General features: G+C 35.9%; 2 protein-coding genes across 4 annotated transcripts in view; one reads left to right on the top strand and one right to left on the bottom strand.

Annotated features, from left to right (window-relative positions):
- Positions 1-25,025, bottom strand: part of LOC120627670 (pancreatic lipase-related protein 2) — a 68,841-nt gene that overhangs the window by 37,320 nt on the left and 6,496 nt on the right. For 2 of the 3 annotated variants that reach the window (XM_039895695.1, XM_039895693.1), the window contains exons 2-5: positions 22,270-22,387; positions 18,800-18,945; positions 16,320-16,413; positions 14,004-14,176 (exon numbers count right to left, since the gene is read on the bottom strand). In XM_039895695.1, the coding sequence (XP_039751629.1) occupies positions 14,004-14,176; positions 16,320-16,413; positions 18,800-18,945; positions 22,270-22,361 (505 nt within the window). In that variant the 5' untranslated portion in view covers positions 22,362-22,387. The remainder of the gene's footprint in view (positions 1-14,003; positions 14,177-16,319; positions 16,414-18,799; positions 18,946-22,269; positions 22,388-25,025) is intronic. The other variant, XM_039895694.1, reaches the window with a different exon arrangement.
- LOC120627667 (aldehyde dehydrogenase X, mitochondrial-like) lies at positions 573-11,984 on the top strand. Its single transcript, XM_039895688.1, has 11 exons — positions 573-692; positions 2,929-3,033; positions 4,053-4,320; positions 5,064-5,180; positions 6,052-6,239; positions 6,462-6,564; positions 7,179-7,360; positions 8,697-8,861; positions 10,113-10,270; positions 10,926-11,000; positions 11,519-11,984. Exons 1-11 carry the CDS (start codon positions 663-665, stop codon positions 11,592-11,594), a joined length of 1,467 nt encoding a protein of 488 aa, XP_039751622.1. The 5' UTR covers positions 573-662; the 3' UTR covers positions 11,595-11,984.

The raw sequence follows: 25,025 nt of genomic DNA on the forward strand, positions 1-25,025 counted from the left end.
ATATTAGAAAATTGCGACCAAGTTTAGAAAATTTGAAAATTAGTGATGTTACTAATTACTTTTCATGGCATATTGCACACCATTAGAAAGGGGACAGTCCAGAGATGTTTTAAAAAAATTGGAAGAACATGATCACTTTTAGTTTTTTTTTTATTAAAACCGAAAGTTGACGTTCAAGCTTATTTTTTTACGTAAAAAAAACTTTGCGGGGCTGTAAAACAAAAACTAGATGTTGCTGGCGTGTAATTCTAGTTTCAAAAGAAGCGTAAAACGTTACAAATTAAAGATTAAAAAGAAAATTAATTAATACTTAACAACTTTATTTTTTATTAAAATTTAAATGTAGAATTTTTACAATTTTTAAAAAAACAATTTAAAATCAGTATAAAAAAAACCGTTTGAGCAAGATTTTTTTACGAGGGCTGAAGAGATAGCCAAAGACCCCTCCAATCATCAGATTCGATTTGGCACACGATGCACCAAACATCCTGTATTAACCAGGGCACCGGCGGTGGCGCCACGCATCTTATCCTGTCAAGCCGGGCCAACTGTCCCATTAACACAGAACCATTCACCATTCATATTCAGTTCATTGATTCTTATCGGTCGTGGAAGGACGTGTTCTGGTTTATACTGGACCCGCAGATTTTATAAATACAAATATGGTTAAAGTGGACGTCAAATACACAAAGGTTAGTAAAGTTTTTGGTGTTATTAGATATTTAGATTCTTGGAAAACAAATGAAAAGCAAATTGTAGCTACGATATCGTAGACTGTAAAGTTTGTTAACAAGTCTAGTTTAAATATTTCAAGAGCAAACATTTTGCGAATCGATAGGTACGTAGCTTTTGCTATTTGTAGATTGTGGTTGGTGATAAGTAATTAATAATTTTCGTGTTTTAAATTTACTTTTTGTTCTACCTGAATATGCATAGTACGGGGAGTATTATGAATAGACAGTAGGTATATTTTCACAGAACTTTCCTAACAGGTTGACAACCGGTTGTGTTGATACGAAGTTAGAACGCGTAATTTGATAATAATGGTTGTATCAATATTTCTATTATATCATTTTTGTATGAAGATAAGCTTGCAGAAAAAAATATGATATTGATATTTACGATTGATATGTCGAGATTTTTTGGCGATATAGGTATCAATCGAATACGATACATTTCTACCTACTGAACAGTCAAGAAAAAAAAGCAGTAGTAAAAAATTCAAAAATATAACTGAGAAATACCTAGCAAGTTGGATTTTAGTTATTTTAATTAAAATTTTAATATTGCGCGTCCGATTTACGATAGTGAAATAAAATGAAATATATTCGCTTGTATTATGGCATGGCCGGTAAGTATTTGAATTATGTTAAACTTCATGAAGCCGTGAACATTATGAAGACAATAACAAAATGAACACCGGCCGGCTGGACGATCTTAAAAAGAAAAAGATTGATTCCACTTTGATGATTTTAGCCACTGTATTAACACAATAAATAATTATATTTATTTGCCTTCCAAAATGCGATCTACAGATACAATGAAACCAGTTCCATCTCGAATTTCTTTTACCCGAAAGATTGTTTATCATGCGTAATAAACTAGAAATTGATATCGTCAATTATATCCATTGCCTTTCTTATGTTCTTAGTTCAAAAACCGATCCACTTATGTAGATGTTGAATGTTTCTGTAGCTATTTTCAAAGTAGTACAGAATAAATAACAGTAGGAACTAGTGTAGTGGCAACCCTAGTTAGAGATTACAAAATGTAGCACTTGTAAGAAAATTATTCCACTAAAAATAAATAAACTGTAGATAACAAATGCGTTGTGGAAATTTTGTATATGATCACTGTATTTACCTACATAAATAAAGAACGTTCGATCTGTATTTTTCTATTCTTCTACCAATCTGCACATGGCCAACTTGGTGGTCCTATTTGATAGAAGCAGGCATTACTTTGCGGAATTCCATTAAATATTATGAAAATTAAGCTTAATTTTGATAATATGGTAGTTTACGGCCAAAATCGTTCTCATTCTGCACTCTGTAGTGGGTCGGTAATAAATTGATGAAGATGATAATGACTCTACTTTTTCATTTATATGAATAGTAAAACAAAAGAACTCAAACTACTCAAGTAACAGTTTTTCTTATGTAGAATAAGTTATGTTCGATTATTTTGTTATATTTTTAAAACATATTTTACTCTCGATAGGTAAGAAATTAATATCTATATATATGACCGAGTACGTATTATTGTCGTATATTATTTTCGGGTAGGTATCCTACTTCACCCGCCAACAAGGTAATATATCATCATCATCATCACTTGAAACGATTGAAGTCCACTGCTGGACATAGGTCTTTTGTAGGGAGTTCTAAAATCCACGGTGCTGGGCCGCTTGCTTCCAGCAGCTCTCAGCGACTCGTTTGATGTCGTCCATCCACCTCGTTGGGGCCGACCAACGCTGCGTTTGCCTGTGCGAGGTCGCCATTCCAGCACCTTGAAACCCCAACGTCCATCGGTTCTCCGAACTATGTGCCCCGCCTATTTCCACTTCAGCTTTGCGACTCGCTGAGCTATTTCAGTAACTCTGGTTCTTCTACGGATCTACTCATTTGATCACGTGGAGACAATCCCAATATCTCTCTCTCCATCGCCCGCTGAGTGATTCTGATCCTTCTTATGAGACCCAAAGGTAATGTACAGAAGGTTCAAATGTAAGGTTTTTCGGGATTTAAATTGTTCGAGACCTACTTTAACACAAATATTTGTGTTAAGGTTATCAACATCCCTTAAGTTCATAATATAATTTTAACAAAGGAACCGTGCATTGCTCCGGTAGTCGGAGGGATGGCAATTTCGCATTATTCGGCATTAATATTAGTAAGGATCATTACTTAAACGGTATTTGCATTTTAGTTGTTCATCAACAATGAATGGGTGGACGCTGTTAGCAAGAAGACTTTCAAAACTATAAACCCACAAGATGAGACCGTTATTGCTGAGGTCGCAGAGGGAGACAAGGTATCTATCACAAACGGCGCTTAAAAATGATGGGCCTATTTTTGGTATATAACATGTCTGTATAAGAAATAAGAACGAAAATAGTTAAGTATTCTTTTTCCTTTCCGGCACTAGTTGGAAAATCAATTTTTTTATGGATTGGAGCTTGAACATTTTATGTTGTTAATGACGCGTTCGAATACTTAAATCACGGGCATTACAAGGCACCCGTTTCTAATGGGTATGCAAAAATGTGTTTGCTGCTATTAATTGCATCTGCCGTAGGTATTTGTACATTCCAGATGTTTGTACTAGGAACGAAGATACGTGTCCATGCAATGTATGTCAACTACCCAAGTTTAATCATAAAGCAAAACATCAGATTGAGCAAAGATAAAATTAATGAATGTAACTAACATGTTCTCTGTTCAGATCCCTTACCGACTGATTCAATTCCGTACAACTCGTGTCTTGTATATTTTTACAAGTAGGGTAGTCTGTAATTCGTAGGTGAAGATTTTGTTTAAATACTGGTGTGCAATTTCACGCATTCAGATTCTTCCATAGAAACTTGAAACTGCTATTTAATTACGACTTAGTTGAATAAAATATATCGCACTTAAAATTAGATTAATGTTTGTTCCAAATAACATAAGCATCGTATTAGACTCGAATCAAAACTGTATCAGTGAAACATGGGTGTTTACGTTTTGTAATAATATAATCAGCTGCCCCTTTGGAAATCTCGCAGAAAATGTATGAACTCTCTGAGATATACATGGCGGCCAGGATGTATACAGACTGACATAAATGAAACAAATACAAATATTGTCCATAAAAAAAACACCATTAGCTGGATACGCCCTTGCACAAATGAAAACCTTTTGCATACTCTTAGACTGAACGCGCCTCGTCGCCAGATGGTTCGAGTATGTCGGTTAGTGAGAATGTAACTACCGTATCGCTCCGTAGCTAGTTTACTACTGCCAACTGACACGAATGACAAGCATTATATACATCAATTCCATAATATGTTTTAGGCTGATGTTGATATAGCAGTGGCAGCTGCTAAGAAGGCATTTCACCGTTATTCACCGTGGCGTACCATGGACGCTTCCAAAAGAGGGCTATTGATGCTTAAACTAGCTGACCTCATAGAGTCCCAAGCGAGGTATCTTGCGGAACTTGAAACTCTGGATTGTGGGAAACCAGTCAAAACGGCTGAAGAAGAAGTGTATTATTCCGCCAGCGTGATAAGATACTATGCGGGAAAAGCTGACAAAATTTTAGGAAACACCATTCCTGCTGGTGAGGACTCTCGTTCATTAACTTCAATTGTCTTCGTAAGAGTATACACGGGAAATAAATTAAACTTAAAAACTTTGGGTTATATTTAATCAACACTTCTCGCAAAGAAATCCTGTCGATTGGCCCTACAGTCCTATGACCCAAGGTCAATCCTGGTGTAGTCTCACCTAGAAATTCAAACAGTTTGCTGCTTTCAACTATTTCCGTGTAATAGTTGAGAGGCGTCGATAAATTTGCCTCAGAGTACTAGTAATTATGACGCTTTATCACTTTGTTTTTTGTCACCTGAAAGGATCAGTGATCACTGAACCAATTTACATTAAGATATTGTGCTTTGTAATTTTGATAGATGACCAGTTTAAACAATAAAAATACGGAAAAAGAAAGATAATCGATAATACTTAAACCAACAGAATCGTATTGATAAAAAATTTGAAAAACATTTAAACTTTATAACTTATCAAAACGAATGGGTTTTTTAAAACCTATGTATGTTTAAATGTATGTTACTTCGCTCGTTTATGGATAGATGCTGATATTGAGGCTACATAAGTTCAAAAAGTAGCAGTTATCTTTATAAAACTAGTATAAGCATTTCACGAAAATGTAATAATGATCTCAAAGTTCGTAGTATCATCTTTCTTAACCCTTATCTATTTAAAATGACGTAAATCGTCACGCTGTCTCCAGATTTGAAAGTCATGTTGTTACGCAACGATGTAATCTATATTTAATATTTTCAGATGGCGAAGTTTTGTCTATGACTCTAAAGGAGCCGGTGGGAGTTTGTGCGCAAATTATACCATGGAACTATCCTATTCCCATGTTGTCTTGGAAGATAGCACCGGCGTTAGCAGCGGGTATGTAATTTTGAAGTATTTCTGAATTTAGCAATTTATTTTACTGACCAAAATCTACGACTATTTTAACCTAACGAAACAGGTGGGTGTTTTTCTGTCCGTATGTTGTTGTCTTGGATGTGTTTTACTGAATTCTTGCTTTTTCTGTTGCAAGATTATTTCTTAGTGATTTAATTTTAATTCGTTAGCAAATGTACTCGAATAGGTTCCATTAAAATGTCCTTGCTTAGGAAATTTGGTAACTACCTTCAATAAAAGGTTTATGGATAAAACTTGTTAACATACTGTTTTTGTCAACTGACATGTCATCAAAAAAGACGTAAAATACTAGCTGCAAGTTTTCTGGTTGGATGTTTTCAGTTTATTTATTTATTCATTATTTATGTACAATAAATTATGATTGTGAACATATGATACATGAAATGTACAAAGGAAAGCTTATCTCTATAAGAGATCTCTTCCAGCTACCCCAGGATGTGTGTAAGATGATTGAATTGTGGTAAAATCAAATAAAGGTACAATATACTATATAATAACTACTAAGGATATGCAATATATCTAAATATTAACAAAATTTTACATACTACTACATACTATCAATAATAAGTGATGGATTATGCTCCATGCATCCAGTTTAAAAGATTGCACCGATCGGCGGTATCTAATATGTACTGATAGACGATAGTGTGTTCCAAAGGTGTGAAGCGTGGACGGAGAAAGATTTCTGGTAGAAAATAGTATTATACGAATAGTATTATATAGTTTCACTGAGTGAGATGGTCCTCTGTAGATTGCGTGTCTGTTTCCGTGATTCAAATCTGTTCACGTGTGTGTGTGTGTTCAATATCCCAATTTATCTTTTTACTTGAAGGCTGCACAATAATTGTTAAGCCAGCGGAACAGACTCCACTCACGGCTCTCGCCGTGGCTGCTCTTGTCAAGGAGGCGGGATTCCCTCCTGGCGTTGTGAACATCATTCCAGGATACGGCCCTACGGCTGGGGCTGCGCTAACACACCACCCGAATGTCGATAAAGTAGCCTTTACCGGTTCCACTGAGGTACGTTATTTTGTACTTTAACCGCAAGATTTAGGTTCACACCTGATTACAATCACGCCGAATAGAGAGTATATGTTAAAAATACCTGTACAATATTGCTTTTAAAAATACTGTTATTTGTGGAATTTGTTCTAAATTCATACATAAGGTGTTATTATTATTTTGTAGTATAAACACAAACCAATAGTACTGATAACTTATTTTGTATTATATTTAAATTAGGTGGGAAGACTTATCCTTGGTGCGGCACCAGCAGCAAATCTCAAACGAGTGACCTTGGAATTAGGAGGCAAGAGCCCCTTGGTTGTTTTTAATGACGCTGATAGTAAGTATAATATGATTAAATATTAACTACTAGCTTATATTTTAATATTTTTTATCCTATTCCGTACTAAGAGAAATCCATAAAATCAGATATCATAAAAATTGGTCCAGCCATTCTTGAGTTATAAATGGTGTAACTAACACAACTTCCCTTTATATATTTAGACTAGCTGTTGCCCGCGACTTCGTCTGCGTTTGATTTTGTTTTTAAAGTATTCAGTATCGCTAAGCCTTAAATGATTATAGTAGTATATATATACATATATACATATATATATAACATGTGACTGTCAATTAATTATAGACAAATAATTTGCAATAAAATAAAATCGCGACTATAATTAAAGATCTAAGCTATCCTATCTCTTAAGTTGGACCAGACTGCTCACGGTGTGCCCATTTAATTCAAAATCGGTTAAGTAGTTTAGGAGTCCATCGCGGACAAACATCGTGACAGGAGATTTATGTATTTTAAGATATATGAAAACTACAAATTAGTTATATATATTTCAATGGTGTACAATAAAAGTGTGTTCACTCATTCATTTATTCTATTGGACGTATTCAATAAAGTACCGAAAGACAGGTAAAATAAGGCTACATTGTTCTGTCCAGTCGAGCAAGCGGCTCAAATAGCACACGCAGCGGCCTTCGCGAATGGCGGGCAATGTTGCTGTGCAGGCACGCGGACATACGTGCAGGCCGGGGTGTACGACCAGTTCGTGACCAAGGCCGCCGAGATCGCGCAAAAGAGGTCCGTCGGGAACCCCTTCGATGACGTGCAACAGGGACCACAGGTATGTGATGAATTTCTTAATCACAAGGTTGCCTGGAAGAAAGCCACTCCGCTTTCATCTCACACAAGATAAAATGATTGTTTAAGAGTAAAATGATGTTGGAAAAGAGGCTTCCTTTCAGTAGAATCTGCCTTCCGTTCTGAAGGCAGATTCCGCCGAAAAGAAGCCGGTGGTAGAGTCACTACAAAAGGCCATAATTGACGTTTCAAAAGTATATTAGGCCTACTTGTAATAAATGAATTTTGTATTTGAATTTCAATATATCTTTATCAATCTATATTATGATAGATTGCGGAATTCCATGATATATTATGAAAATTAAGCTTAATTTTTTACACTCCGCGAAAAACAGATCTTCGGCAATGTACCCTCTACGCACGTTTAATCTAAACCGGAACATCCTCAATTATCATTCATTGTAAAGTCAACCTCTAGTTGGCTTGGTGTGAAGTATAAATATTGAAGAAATTATAAATTACACCATACAGATTCTCCTGTTTTTCGCGGATCATAGCAAATTAAGCTTAATTTTCATAAAAAGAAGCTTTCTTGTCGATTACTGGTACAGTGGTGAGCGCTGCAGTTCGGTAGATAAAGGGTATCAGGTATGATGCTCAGATAAACGTTACCTTGAAGGTAATAAAGGAACTCAACAGTTCAAATTATAGTCGAACCACTATTAAACCAACATCAGACTAAAAAAGGGTTCTCAATTCGGTGTTACACTGATTGACCGATACTTGTCACAGCTTCTTTAACTCCTAGTTCTCGAAGTAGGAAGTCCGGGGTTCGATTCCCGGCAGGGGCAGAATGTGAATTTATTATTTCTGAATTTTCTCTGATCTACTACTACCATACTACCCTATCCTTTTTTTTTTTTAATCTTTATTTATTTGGGACTTTTATCCAACACGGATATGCCAGCCCCATCATCCCTTAAGTAACTAGTAAACAAAAAACCTAATAATTATATTAATATAAGGGAAATGTAACAGATAAAATCTGTTATTGCTGCCTATGCACAAATATCTCAACAACAGACCTGAAACCTTCTGTGGTCGGTTGAGAGAGAAGGCTCGTTAGAGCACCCACGTCGAATCTGTTGATTTTGTACCGCCGCATAACATCTAGTCGCTCCAATACCCTATCCTACTGACAATTCTACTACCCTATCTATCTATAACTATCGATTTAGTGTTCCGGTGCGATGTCGCGTAGAAACCGATTAGGGGTATGACTACCATTCTAAACCCTAACAGGTTAGCACGTCAGTGCAGTCAAGGGCTAACTTGTAGTGGAATAACAAAAAAAGAGTATTTATTTTGATTGTTTGCAGATCGATCGGGACATGTACTCTAAAGTTCTGGGTTACATCGAGGCAGGAAAGTCTGCCGGTGCGAGATGCGTAGCTGGTGGAGACAAGATGGGAGACAAGGGGTATTACATTAAGCCAACCGTCTTTGCGGGTGTGAATGACGACATGAAGATTGCTAGGGAAGAGGTATATAGTATCTAATACCTGTAGATGGCTTTTAAGTAATATGTACTGAATATTTTGCATATTGGATAGAAGCAGGCGTTACTTTTGGAATTCTATGATATATTATGAAAATTAAGCCTAATTATCTAAGCTAAAAGCAGGAGTATGCTGTAATTTATAATTTCTACAATCTTTATACTCCAAACTAAACAGATCTTGCAATGGTCAATCTACGCACGTTTCGCTCCGAAACCGGCGCATCCTCAGGAGATGATGACTTTTATTTATTTATTTATTCAGAGCACTAACAATATGTATATTACACGTTTTTAAATATAGCACACACACAAAAACGTAGACTGATATGCACGTCAATTACAAGTGTACATGGCATTGACAAAGCGTCATGTAAACTTAATTTAACAAAAAATTCAACTAACCGATAAGTTTTCGGTGTGTTTTTAATAATTAAATTAAACTAAAAATTTAAATTAAGCTTAATTTTCATAATATTTATTTGCATTTTACCACTATGCCTATTCTGTGACTGTACCTACTACACGCAAAGCCGTACAACTAATCCCAAAATTATCAGCATTTTGGATGCTCTGTATTCTACCATACGTTTTTACGGGTGTTCAAGATCCGTTATATCTGCTTCGTACCAGTAAATTGTGAAACAATCTCCCATATACTGCGTTCCCTCAAAACAACGATTTGTTTACCTCGTTGGTCTAATGGTTAGCATGTTCAACTATTGATCACAAGGTTCTGGGTTTGGGGTGTTCGGTCTCATAGGACGTGTTTTGTTTACCTTTCTCCTATGACAGAGGAGGTTTGTACACAATAGTATAAATAAAATAAAATAAATATACTACGAGTATGCACAGATCGCCATCTAGCCCCAAAGTAAGCGTAGCTTGTGTTATGGGTACTAAAATGACTGCTGAATATTTTTATGAATAATATACATAAATACATATAAATAATAATATACAGAACACCAAGACACTGAAAAACATTAATGTTCATCACACAAACTTGTTCTAGTTGTGGGAATCGAACCCACGGCCTTGGACACAGACAGCAGGGTCGCTGCCCACTGCGCCAGTCGGCCGTCCCGTATGTTGCCGAGCACAGCCTATTAAAGGCTGATATTGATGATGAATCATATTATTTACTGAATAAGTAAAATAAATTTATTTGGAATTAATATAACGCCTGCTTAGGAACTTAAAACTGAATCAACTTCTTTAATGTTATGTGTTACAGATATTTGGGCCAGTGCAGAGTATTCTAAAGTTTGAAACGTTCGAGGAAGTGATTGACCGCGCAAACGATACCAACTACGGGCTTGGCGCTGGAGTCATCACCAATGATATCACCTTGGCTTTGAGCTTTGCCAAACATGTTCGGGCTGGCTCAGTATGGTAAGTCATCAAAAAATGTTGGTGTCATTGAACCTTTTGTTTTAATCCAGTTAAAATACCGCTTTATCTCGGTCTTACCTGTCCGTAACGCTTAAGAGAGGTTCGAGTTCTCTCCCATATTGACCGATACTTTAGGGGTCTTACTACCATCGCTAAAACCGATATTACCTTTGATGACAGTATTTGACTTTTTTTTTGGGGATTTTAATTCTGTAACAAAACGTGTACAATATCATAATAATACTGATTTAAGCGATGGTAGTGAATCTTCTATTCTAATTATACAATTAAGATCTTAATAAATATTGTTTTCCAGGAGGTATGATTACTAGAAATCAAATATTTGTATTAATTTAGCTTTGGAATTATAAAAGCGGTTTTTTTAAATAATTTTTATTGAAAAATAAATCTCTGGGTGCCAGGGATATAATGGAAGAGACTTCTCAAAGTTATTTTATTTAAAAACTAACGGGTTCTGGGCTATTGAATTCGGATAAGCCTAACTTAGCACCGGAGGCAAATATGAATAATGAATATAAATATTTATGCTTCCGAATATCCGATCTCTATTCATAAAGTTTGACTTTCTATTGTGCAACGGTAAAGTTATTTTATACTTCTAATTCGCATTCATTTTTTGACAACAATTTTATAGGATAAACACATACGACCACGTCGCGAGCCAAACTCCGTTCGGCGGTTTTAAGGACTCCGGCATCGGCAGAGAGTTGTAAGTAAACCTCAGTCTGATTTTTATTTATAACAGACAACCTTCAAAACATTAAGTTATCATTTCGGTTGTTTTTGAAGTGATAATTTCATATGGAATGTACGCATATTAAAAACCTCCCAAGTCGATTAGTTATTTAGGGCGGCAGAGAAAGGTTAATAAACTAACATACGTTCTTCGCTCGCGTTTATTACGGTTTTATACAAATCCTCTAGAAACAGTTATTTTTGCTGGGATATAAAGTACTCTCCTTCCTTTCAAGTAACTATACTTAAAATCACGTTGTCGCTTGCTTATTTAAAACGTGATTCAAGAAACTAGAAAAACTCATCCTGTTTAATAAAAAAAGGGGATATAGAATGTATCCAAAAATATAATATACGTTTATAACCAAGTTTTTGTGTTAACCAAATAGATGCACGATGGCTTAAAAATATGTCATTTAAAAGCGGAATTCATGTTTTAATGTAAGCATTGTACATAGAGTTCAGTAATTAATTCACAATAATTTGTTTCAGGGGAGAAGACGGAATTAACCAGTATCTTGAGACCAAGACTGTAACTTTAGCTCTTCCTAAGATTCCTCAACTATAATTACGTGTATGTATCCATGGTAACACTTTAGAACTTATAAAAAACTAGCGGTCCCTCGCGACTTCTTCCGCGTATAAGCAAACCTTAAAAGATAGACATATGCTTTCGCAAACTTTTTTTAGGAACCTTTAAAGTTGTTTCCAACTTTGTGAAACATGATTTTATAAAAACTTTAACCGTTTACGCTCCGCAAGCAGCAGAAGCTCTCAGGGAAAGAAACCCCCGATTTTGAAACATTCTTCATTAGTGCTATTCTTTTATGATCCAATTGAATTTAGCGGGATGATAAGTGGACTATACAAAACTGATAGAATTTTTCAAATCGGACCAGTAGTTCCTGAGATCATCGCGTTCAAGTAAAAAAACAAACTCTTCAGCTTTATATATTACTATAAGTGCGATATGTCTAAATATAACATATTTTATATTTTTTAATAAATATACTTAAAATGTCTACATTTTAATTTTTTTAATTAATATCCTTTTCTACGAGTAATCGCCGTAATGACAAATACGTTTTCCAGTATACTTGTCTATAACAACGAACACAGTACAAAAATTGCTTGTCAAAATACTCACATCGACGCGACGTTTTATCGAGTTCCCCAGTGAAACTCATCACTCTATTAGGCTGCCCGTCCACCGGAGCGAAGCGAGGCAGCGGAGCCGAGAAACGGACTAATGCGGAGCGCAGTTGCCTACTGTGTCTGGTTCACTTAAGAGCAGCGGAGATTTTGTGCAATCCTATTGGTTAATATTTCTCCGTTTCTCGGCTCCGTTGCCTCGCTCCGCTCCGGTGGACTGGCAGCCTAAACGTACGCCCAGCACGGCTAGGATGGGCAGGAGACAATTATATCGCCGGGGAAAGGATAAAAAATGATCTTCTGCCACAGCTTTATTAACTCTCAGAGCACTGACGCGCAAGTGGAAATAATATCCAAATAATATATGTGTAATAATAAACGGGGGTAAACTTCTCCTATTCCATATTCCTGTGCTTTGGACACGTTTATTAAATCCCGTTTCAGCCTGTCAGGGGATATAATTTTTGTCTCCCGCCCGTGCTAGCCCTGCTGGGGTGATGGAAATAGCCTTCTGTTAATAATCTGTGTAACAGATATGGAAAAAGCTTCTTTAAGTGCAGGGCCTATAAGACTGCTATTGCAAGTGTGTTTTAGACAAAGTACCATTTTCTGAGGTCTCAGTGGTCGGTCAATGACATAAAAAACGAATGAAAAAGAAATTAACAACGTTTATTTTTTATTATTTGTTCTTAAGTTTATTTTTTAAATATTAGGTATGTGCAAGAAATATTCAAAGAAATTTGTTATCAGCCAGTTTCCAATCAAGCAGTGCACACGTTTTTCTTAAATAATTCATCTCGACGGCCGATTAGCGCAGTTTTCAGCGACCCTGCTTTCTGAGTCCAAGGCCGTGGGTTCGATTCCCAAAACTGGAAAATATTTGTGATGAATATTTTTCAATGCCTGGGTGTTTATATGTATATTCTAAGTATTTATGTATTATTATACATAATAATATTCATCAGTCATCTTAGTTCCCATAACACAAGCTAAGCTTACTTGGGCTAGATGGCGATGTGTGTATTGACGTAGTAGGTATATTTATTTATTATATATATCTTGAAAAAACTTACGGAACTAATTCTAACGGCCCCTGGCGCACCAGTGAGCGTCGCAGTGCATGTTTTAAGTGGGAGGCCCCGGGTTTGATCTCCGGTAGGTGCAGTTTGGGAATTTATAGTTTCTAAATTTTCTCTGTTATGGCCTAGGTCGTGGCTGGTTACCAACCTACCGATAAAGATATGCTGCTATCTAGCGTTCCGGTACGATTTAGCGTAGAAACCTATTGGGGCGTGAGTTTAATATAATGCCATCACTTATGATAACGACTAAGACATCGATATTTGCATCGTTCGAGCCCACATAAGACTGAATGCATAAATTTTCGGATGGACGCTTGCCGATAACCACCTGAGGGGTAGCTACGTCAACGGGGAAAGACTGAAGTGTATCGAAAATGAACGAATTTAGCACAATGTTAAGAACATTGGCAAAAATAATTTCAATTATTTCTTGAAAACAATTTATTAATTAAATAAGAATTATCAGCACAGTTTTTAAAATGCTAATTAATTTACTAAAATATCTCGCGTTAATCAAATTATAGTTATCCAAAGTTTAATAAATTACCCACTTTATAAAATGACTGTAACATATAACATAACTAACTATAGTGGAGTAAAAAAAAAATTGTGTTATATTATATTCCTATTAACATTTTTTTTTATTATTATTTTAATCATTGATCGACCACTGAAATTCGATTATTCTAATAACATATTTTGGGGGCCTCGTTGTTCAATTGGAGTAATACAAATTTACATACCTATAATCTTGTACTGCTTCTCGGTGAGGTGATTAGACATCATACCGCATACGTGAGCACCGAGGGAATGGCCCACACATGTGATCTTCCTAGCCAGAGCACCAGACTGTGTGATCCGGGAGTATAACTGGGCTGTGCATTGTGCTGCTAGTCTGAAATCCGAAATAAATGGTCTGATATGATTGCAAACCTCACAACTTCGTTGTGCTAATAACATTTACTTTAAAAAAAAACTCGAACAAGTTACGGTAAGAAAAACATAAGCTTTGAAGGATTATTAATGTATAATAAATTACCTTACGACATTTCAATATTAAAAAAAAAAACTTAAAACCTTTGTAATTGACAAAATCTGTGTGCGGTCCTGGCTATGTATGGCAGTATGAAGTATTTATAAATTTACCCTCAATTTTTTTTTAAATTTCTGATTGTTTTGTACGTGCCGTTATTTGTAGTTTTTATATTACCTACATAAAATAAGTTGTAAATATTCTCATTGAGTCTGAAATTGTAATTTCTTTTGAGAAAATAAACGTCTTTAACCACAATCTACCTGCTTTAAAACGTGAATTTTTTTTTGACAAAAATGAACCGATTATGTGGCAGCAAAAAAGCAAGAAATAAATATTTTCTACAACATTTTTAAATCGGTGTTTTTATTTCATCATACAATTGGCAACTTTCGCGAGAAATAATTGTCAAGAAATATCTATGTGAAGCCACTACCGTAAACAAGTATGAGAGTTATCCCTATCGCTACTTCCCTACTAATATTATAAATGTCAATGTTACAAGTAATATAGGATACTTTTTATCCCGACATTAAACTCGAATCCTTTGGGGGAGGGGATGAAAGTGTTTGACAATTTTACACTATAACTCCGACAAATTATAACCGATTCAAATAATTATTTTTGTACTATAGAGGTAACAAAAAACAAAATCAAGCGCAGACAATGTCGCGGGCAACAGCTAGTATCATATATTTTAGTAGTAGCGTATTTTGGCAGAACTTGTCCAGTAAAGTACTATAGCCATGCTTATTTCAGCCGCTAAACAGCATTGTTGCGATGGTGCGTTCCGTAGGGTGATTACGTATCTCGGTACAGCAATGCGACAGGCGTTAATCTTGCAATCACTGCTGTCAAACGTCACTTTTTTATTTATTGTATGGAAAAGTGACGTTTGACAGCAGTGATTGCAAGATTAAGGCCTGTCGCATTGCTGTGTCGCGAGATACGTAATCACCCTGCCGGTGTAGTTACACCTACGCTTAATGGATACAGATCGGCAACACATGACGCGCTCCTTGCATGCCCTGTGATGTATTGCTCTGTTCATAGGCGATGGTTTTCCACTTACCATCAGGTGAGCCATCTGCTTGGTCAATTAAACGATAGAAAAAAAAAAGTAAATTAAAAAATAATAACGCGTTTTTATCTAAAGAAGACTAAATTGGCGATGGAGAGATCGGACTCGAGCGCTGAACCGTTACCAATAAAAAAACTACGTACTAACTTTCTTGGCACACTTTCAAAGTCCAATACTTTTGCACATTAATACAAAAGAAGGAGGCTTTAGACCAAAATGTACGTGTTCTAAAAAACTCAATTCTTGTAGCCCTTTTTTAAGACTCCAAGAAGTGTTCATTCTCGATACCTAGATATAAGTTTAAAAAGATTTTTAGCCCTCGAGCAAAGTTCAATTCAATAGATTTGGTTCTGGTTCTGAAATTCGAATTCTATTGAAATACTATTTTAATTTAAAGGCTTATAGTAGTTAGTCTTACTAGTCATTTTTTCAAATGGTAGTGATTACTTTATATATAAATCACATGATTGCTTTGTTTCTAAATTACTTGTTTAGGTAAAGGTGTGTTCGATTAAACCTATATACATCAGTATCACTTATTTTGCAATCCACCCTCTTTTTACTTTAGTAATCGAAGACTAAATGCATCCTATTACAAAAGTTACTAAAGATAAGTTATGGATAGAAGCAGGCGTTACTTTTCTGCTTAATTTGCTATAATCCGCTAAGAGATACGAAAAGAAAGCAAGATTTTTTTCGCAGAGTATAGCACATTGAGCTTAGTTTTCATAATGAAGTTTGTTATTAAAGTTTTGAAAAGGTTAAAAACTGATTTAAATGTCCAACTCTGAATTTATATTTCGACCGCCCCTTTCGAAAATGGACTCTAGAGCTCCAAAGCTAGTGTCTTTGGCAACACTATTTATAGGTACATAGCAACCTCTTTTCTCCATAGTTCATGGTTTACTGCCTCCTTAGAGTTTTCTAGTTAATATAAGTACTCACTTTGTATTAGATAGAGCAGATAGATAGCATGGAAATCTTGTGAGAGGCGACCAGTCCACCATAAATACGTTGTAGTCTTTGCGCGATAGATATGCTGCAATACAATAGAACACATAGATATTAAAAACTTAAAACACAATCCATAGACTAAAAGTGTGCTTGGTAGAATTCCTTTTTTAATAGACCAAGCAATCTACAAACACAACAAACACTTTGCTAAGAAACCGCAAACCGTCCATAAAACTAGAGGTTTTGAAATTAAGTAAATTACATGCACCTACCTACCCATTCTAATGGTTCTCTGTTTATTTAAGAGTACTTCTCAGTCCCCTCTTTTGCGACAACATCTAAGCAAGTCATCTGAACCAAGATCCCAGCTGACTTTACTGTTTGTACAAAACTTGTAGATTTAACGTTAGGTACACCAATCCAGGACCTTATTTTTCTATTTCCTTTTATATCTTTTTACTTTTATTTTTTTTACTATTAGGTACTCCAAATGTGTATTTTAGTCAAAATTAGAATAGTTTCAGCCAGTCAGAAAGCATTGCTATCATTTTCTGTGGCGTGTGAAGTCCACCAATCCGCACTTGGCCATAGTGGCTAACCCCTTCTCTGTCTGGAAGACCCGTGTCCCATAGTGGGTTGCTAATGGGTGGTTAAGATGACGATGACAGTTTGGTCCACTCTTTAACATTAGATGTGGAGAACTCTCAGGCATGCAGGTTTCCTCACTATGTTTTATCTTAGTGACAGAACCCAAAGGGTTTGCATAAAAGACATTAAGTCGCAGGGGTCGGCTACGTCAATGGGTGTCCCACAGGGTTCAATTTTGGGTCCTTTCCTATTTTTGGTGTATATAAATGATCTACCACACCATGTCAGTGAAACCTGTGACATTGTACTGTTTGCAGATGATACATCTCTAATTTTTAAAACTGATAGAGGTAGAGATAACTCTGACGATGTAAGCCGTGCTATGTCGCATGTGTCGCACTGGTTTACTGTCAATAATTTACTTTTAAATGCAAAAAAGACTAAATGTGTGGAATTTATTTTACCAAATGTAAAGAAAGTTAATAAAAATATAATAATAAATGGAGAATCACTAAAAATTGAAGATTCCAGTTTTTCTGGGCATGACCTTAGATTGTAAGCTTCAGTGGGGTACCCATATAGATACACTAGCAGGTAAACTAAGCTCGGCTGCCTACGCCGTCAGGAAAATTAGACAGATTACTGACGTAGAAACAGCAAGACTTGTTTACTTTGCGTACTTTCAGAGTGTGATGTCTGAGGTAATTTTGGACCTACCAATGCATAAGTTTAAAGAATGTGTTAAAACACATTTATTACAGCGAGGTTATTATACAATTGATGAATTTCTTAATGACAAGGTTGCTTGGAAGCATCCGGCTCCGCTTTCATCTCTCACAAGATAGAAAAATGAATTTTAAATTGTAAAATTTAAATTGTTACTGTTGGAAAAGAGCAACTGCGGAGTTTCTGGCCGGCTTCTTCTCGGTAGAAGCTGCCTTCCGAACCGGTGGTAGAGTCACTACACACAGACAGACTTGACGTTTCAAAAGTGCTTATATTAGGCCTACTTAAAATAAATGAATTTTGAATTTTGAATTTTTGTTTTCCTTAACCATTAAAGCAAGTGATATTTTATTGCACATAACTTAGAATAGTTAGTGGTGCCGGGACTCGAACCCGGTCCCCTGGAAGTTAAACCGAAGTCCTAACCACTAGAATATCAAGCCACCAAAACCAAGGACAAAACTTTGGGAGAAGATGAAAATTTCGTCCGTACCCTGTAAAACATATCTCTTGCCCATGCGAGACTTGTATTTTTTTTTATCTAAAAGTGTTGATCTGAGAAATCCATCTGCTTGATCCATCAATTATAATTTATTTATAATCTTTATTCGTACACCAAATCAAGTTCAGAAACACAAAAAAAAAGAACAGACTCTTCAAGTACATAGTAGGATAAAAAAAGGCGGCCTTATCGCTAAGTAGCGATCTGTGCTAGGCAACCTATGATTAGGAAACAAAAAAGTTATCAAATAGGGTACACTGTTTAAATCTTATATCAAACCTACATACATGCAACAATACTATTGATAAATATAAAAAATAAAAAACCATGGGAGTTAGAGTAAATAATAATAGTCATCTTTATTGAGCGAGATAATTTGCCTTAACAGCATTTTTAAATATGGTGACTTCGACTGTCTTATGTTCATTGGGACTTGGGAGTGCATTCCACAATTCAATAGCTTTGACTTTGAAGGAACAAATGCTTGTAAAACTTCGTTTTGTGAAACGGCATGCTCAACGTTCGCACGACACGATCTAAGTTCGCTCTGCACTACAAGAAACTTCTCTTTAAGATAAGAAGGAGTCTTAGGATTAAATAACACACATTATTAACCATAAAAACCCCATGAAAATTGTCCTGTTTAGGTACATACCATCGCGAAGGAATGTCATTGGTGTTTTCGAATGGGTCCCATTGAATCCGTGCACAATAAGCACGTTCTTCCTTGACAGCTTCCACCCATAGGCAGGCAACTTCTTAGTATGGCGGACGTCAACCCACTGCTTGTACGGGTGTTCCCTGCTCACGGGATACTAATGTACGTGAAAAGGTTATTAAAATGTACATATAAAGTAACCGCAGAATTTAGAACATACAGAAACCGTCAAGAAAGCATCAAAAACCACTCCACTTTAGTAGTATTTTTCGAAAAGGCGGTTAGTCACTTCATTCCTTTTGCAGTTGACAGTAATTAACCTCTAACTTTCTAAACTTTTTGGGGTAAATGGGACAAGTTTGTAAGCTAGCAATATTCCGCGGGAGCGAAGTGAGACATGCTCGGGGCGTTTTCTGTTTTTGAACAATTTTCTTAATTCTGTGGAAGTAACGACAAATACCACTACTACAATATAATAGTTAAGGCCGACTGGCGCAGTGGGCAGAGACCCTGCTTCCTAAGTCCAAGGCCGTGGGTTCGATTCCCACAACTAGAAAATGTCTGTGTGATGAACATGAATGTTTTTCGGTGTTTATTTGTATATTATAAGTATTAATGTGTATTATATTTATAAAAATATTCATCAACTATTTTAGTACACATAACACAAGCTACGCGTTTCTTTGGTACCAGATGGCGATGTGTATATTGTCGTAGTATATTTATTATTATAATATCTCTATCATTTATTATTGTTGTTTTTAATTCTTAACAATGCTTAAAAAAATAAAATCCACTTTTAAAAATTTATAAGAAAAAACATCCACCCTCCGCTTGCGGGGCTTTTGAATGCCCAAGCAACCGGTGATCAGGGCTCCAGCGTGATGAACCTACACACCATACGCGCCATTTTAAGGACTGCTTTCTGTATCCGACCCTTGATCCAACAACCACGCGAAGGTTTCTTTAGATGTTGGACAATCGGAAACATAAAGGTCGGCTTAACTTTATTATTATTATTATTGTCCACCAATCCGCACTGGGCCAGCGTGGTGGACTTAACGGTCCCTTTTCATTGTGGGGGGAGACCCGTCTACTGTGTCGGTAATGGGTTGATATGATGATGATGAACGATAAATAACGATAGTTTCATAAAAGTTTCGACATAATTAGTAGGTCCACGAGGAACTCCAAAAAGCGTATTGTGGCCTAGTTATGGCAACACTAATCAGTCGTCACGGCTGGTTAAGAAACGTTGACCCAAGATGGTAATCACATTAGCGAGACGCCGCGCCGCTGCGCTGGCCAGAAAATATCATCATAACCTACCATCTGTAGCCAATTTGACGATTGATATATATGATGAGTGCTATAATATAGGGTTTTTAGACATGTAGCAGTAATTTAAAACTACGTATTAAACACTGGGCGGTTAAATTATTTTCAGAATACAGTGTTAAACTAATATTTAAATGTTTAACTCGGAAATTTTTGGTTTGTTTACAGAAATTCCACGTCCGGTTTAGCTATATCTATAGATTCGTATACAACGAATGCATGAATTTATCATATTATAGGGTAAGTACTACTTTTTGTCCTACGGGAACGGGATATTACCCCAGACTGTGTAGTGCAAAGCGGGGCCGGCCAAAGATAGTATAAAATAAAATTATTGATTCGCTGCAGCGGTGGATGGTGTTAATCATTGTAACAAAAAAAAACAATGTTATCTAACTGACATTCAGGAGGGCTGAAAGTGGCGTGAAAAGGTTTGTGTCAAATAAAATAAAATTGTTGCATTAATTTTATACATATATTTATTAATCTTGAAGATAACTTTATTGATTATACCAACTGACCGAGCAATTATTTACTAAGTATTTATCTATATTATAATAAATTAGGGCTTATTAACTTCGCAAGCTTTTAATAGTGATTAGAGATCCGGACATGCTTGAAATCGAAGATTAGAATCTTTTGATATCGTACTTATTAATTAATATTACATTCATTACAATCCTAAACCTGAAATAATTTGAATTGTAACTATTATGGCGCATCCACACATGCCGCCGGCTTATGCCGCCGGGTTTGCCGCCGACTTTCAGACCGCCTTGCCGCTGACTTTGCCGCCGGCTTTACCGGCGGCCTGCAGTCGCGGTTGCAATTTACGCAGTAGTGTTGTGACTTTCGTTGAAATTAGTCGTGTACGTAGAATCGAAAGATGTTGGACTATGATATAGTTGCGTGTATCGCAAGTGTAGTGTTGTATGTCATTATTCATAAAAAGAACCGCAAAATCAAACGAAGATATTGGGTCAGACCAAGTCTTCGAAATAGGCCTAATGTGTCCCCGATACTTGAAGATTTTAGAAGGGACGACATAAACCGAAGAAATATTCGTTCGAAATTTCGGTTTTAACGGTTCTCAGGACCTCGTGACTATTTTAATATATGTGCATGAATGCAAATAAGTTCAAACACAAATAATTTGTTTGGTCATTCAAAGGGGCAAGACCTTCAGTATCAGATTTTATTCAATTTTATATTAATACATAGGTAATTTTGGACAGTTCCCAGATAAAGGACTTACAGTTATTTATCAAAACTCGGCTTTGACACAAAGCCACGTGTCTTATATTAAGATGTTGAATAATACCTTATTTAGAACATTAATTCCCGTTTTCGATAAACATAGGAATCCCTTACATCGTATGCCTAAGGATTTGGGTCATGCGCAAAGCAAAATAAACGTATCACCAAACCTTAGATGATGTTTTACGAGATTCGGCGGTGCGTAGTGAACTCGGACCTGACACATGACAGGTGAAAAATAATATAAATTTGGTTTTTCAATAACCTTAAATCCATACATAATGAAAAATGTGATAATGGAAACACAAAATACCACACCATGTGGCAATAATCATAGACACGTTAGGCTATATGAGTTGCCTAGTGAAAATCGGTTGGTGAACAGTAAATATATGGGTAGGAATCTTCTTTGATATTGCGTTACTTAATTAGGCAGTGTCTTGTTGAAACCGGGCACTAGAATTTTGCCTTGAGACAGCGTAGATAGGGCCGCAGATGTTAAGACGATAAAAAGTAGATAACCATGTATGGATATCACTCGGTATTACTCCTATTTGTCTGAGTAGTATTGCATAAAACACAGTAGTTTTCAGAACTGGAAACTAAAGAAAGTAACAGTACCTAAGAACAAGTTCACGGCAATCCGATAAACTGTTACGGTAACTTGCGTACACTGAGTATTCCATCTACTCACTGTCGATTTCATTTATTCATGATAAAAGTATGATATACATTGACTAATATACTATTAGTATAACATTGTCTAATATACTATTAGTATAACAGTATTAGTATAGTATAACATCTAAAAACTAACCAAGGCAGTTAAAGCTGCAGCTACGAATATATTTAATGAAAAAATTAATACTTACGGCGTGTAGAGATAGAAATTGATTTCACTGTCCGGACATGTCCACTCTCGCTTCATCACGCATCTGAAGTATCGGAAGTCTATCATAGGCATTATGCTATTTCCATCGGTTTGAGGTGCTGAAAAAACATAAACTTATAATTGAAACTTCTTAAAAGTTAACTTAAAGGGTGATTAAATTTAAATTCTAATTATTCAACTCCAATTTCAATATATAATATATTGTGATGGCGCAGTCCAAGATGGTAGCAGTGCTACGGACTTGGCAGTAATATTCCACTCATACTACGGATCGGTTTCAACGTGCCGGAAATTTTAATCAGTTACTGAGTCGCTTTGGTGGTAATTTGAAAAGGTTGATGCCTCCAACCGGCTAAACCAGAGAAAATTCAGAAATTATAAATTCCTTAATTGCTCCTACCGGATATCGAACCCGGCGCTATATCGCTTTAAGATCACAGCGCTGTTGACTTATTAGTTTAAGGTCCAGGATTTATTCCCCGGGCGAAGCAGTTTCCGACTTTAAAGTTACGGTTTTTTTCTGATCTGGTCTGGTGGGAGCCGACAAACCGACAAAGCCGTGCCAGCAAACGATTAAGCATTCCGAAATTCCGTTACACTGCCTCGTAGAAACTGACTAGGGCTATAAACCCCTAATAGGTTAGCCTGCTGCCATCTTTGACAGCATCGTCACATACCACCAGTCAAAATTACAGTTTAATTTATTACGTAGAAAACCATTTTAGTACCGAAATACTTCTTCACAAAAGATGGTCAATATAAAGTAACAATAGCTAGTGTCACAGGTGTTGATTTTTTACAATACCTGCTTGCTTTATAATAGGTAATAGGTAATAGAAAACGCAAACGAAAGTCTGTTTATACCTATATATATTGTAACAGAGGATCCAATGCAGTAGTTGGATTCTCACTTTCACCACCTGCCTACACACGCTCAATCGTTAATCAATGAATGTTATCATATCAACAACCTTAGATTTAAAAAAAAAACCATTGATATAATATAAGAAATGCAAAAGTGTGTTTTTTTGTCCCGAAAAACAAGTTCGATAATTTTAAGTTCACATTTTCGTCAAACGAAACTTGCAAACAACACACACAAAAAAAAGATAAATACTCATGGCAAGAAACAATAACCATGCTCATTCGGTTCTTATCATATGTGTCATAAATACCTAATATGTTTTTTTTTCTTATGTCTACAGTGCAATTCAAAAATATTTTTGTTTACTTAATATATTATGTATAATTAATATTATTAACTTATTTTTTTATTTCTCCCTAAAATCCCGAAAAATCGGTTATTGATCCGGATAACAGGAAGAATCGATCTGGCAACCCTGGCTATATTACTTGACTGACTGACTAACCCCAAAATCCTTTTTTTTTTATTCCACTTCAAGTTAGCCCTTGACTGCAATCTCACCTGCTGGTTAGTGATATCAGATATGCTCATTATTTTTACTATACAATTATTCGCTTAAATGATATTATACATACGTACACACACTATGATTACGATAATATTTATATGTTAGTTTTAAGTGTGCTTTAATGTTTAGATTTTTATTGTAATGTTTTATGAATGATTTTTATCTGTACGATTATTATTTTATGTGTTGACGATGTTTTTGTTGACGATAATGCAGTCTAAGATGGTAACCTAACCAACAGGGATATGGCAGTTATATTTAACCCATACCACCTAATCGGTTTTTACTCTCTTCTCTTACACCGTACCGGAATTGGTAAATAGCCACGGCCGAAGCCTCCCACCAGAAAAACCCAGGAACTATCCTTTTTTATCCTACTAACTACGACTACTATTGCCTACAAACTTGGAACTTTGTAGTTACATTCCTCCTAGGATTCTATATCAGCTAAGTACGAATGAATCATCGGCGTGCACAGAGTCTACGACCAGGGTATGCATAAGACAGGACACATGGAAACAATTCAATGGTAAAATTCCCTGGAAATACAAGTTATATAAAATAATTTCGGTAGGCAGTGCTTTTGTGCATATATAAAGTGCACGCTACTGACTGTACCTACGATCTTTGACAAATACATTGTGAGTGTTTAAGATACAAATCTTATTATAGCAGTTAAATACTATGAACAATAAAAAACAAGATTACGTTCTCCAAAATACATCAAGTTTATATCAATGAATCCACTTGTATTGTACATCACACACAGAAAAATTCTCAAAATACAAATTTAATAGAACGTTAAGGTAGGAGGTACAATTTGGCGGTACTAATAGCTATATAGCGATCTCTTCCAGGCGACCAAAGGCGTAGAAGAAAATACTATCGAAGCTTGGTAGGTGGTACAACAAATATATATATAAACTAAGGGTTTACGGAAAAGTAATGGAGGTTAAATGGGAGTTTGTGTGTAGCTTGTACTACTTTGGGAAGGAGAGTGAGGGGTTTTTATTTAAATGGTATAGTCGAACCATTTTTTTAATATGTACGTATTTAGCAGCGGGCAATGAGCTGGGAATCGAACCGGTGCCTTTTAATTGTAAGGCAGTTTTGCTGTCAAGTTGCACGGCAACAATAGAGAAATCGCCAAAACGAAAGTGAATCCTTACGCATTATAGAAGCATTCATTTAGCCGGCGTTCTTGTTTTTTAAACAAAGGTTTACGATTAACCTCGATCACGCTTGATGAAAAGTGAAAATTTAGATTAGTATCGCCGTCCGTTATGGTTTCTGGTGTTTTCGC

This window comes from Pararge aegeria, chromosome 11 (assembly GCF_905163445.1).
Source record: "Pararge aegeria chromosome 11, ilParAegt1.1, whole genome shotgun sequence".
Taxonomy (NCBI): Eukaryota; Metazoa; Arthropoda; class Insecta; order Lepidoptera; family Nymphalidae; genus Pararge; species Pararge aegeria.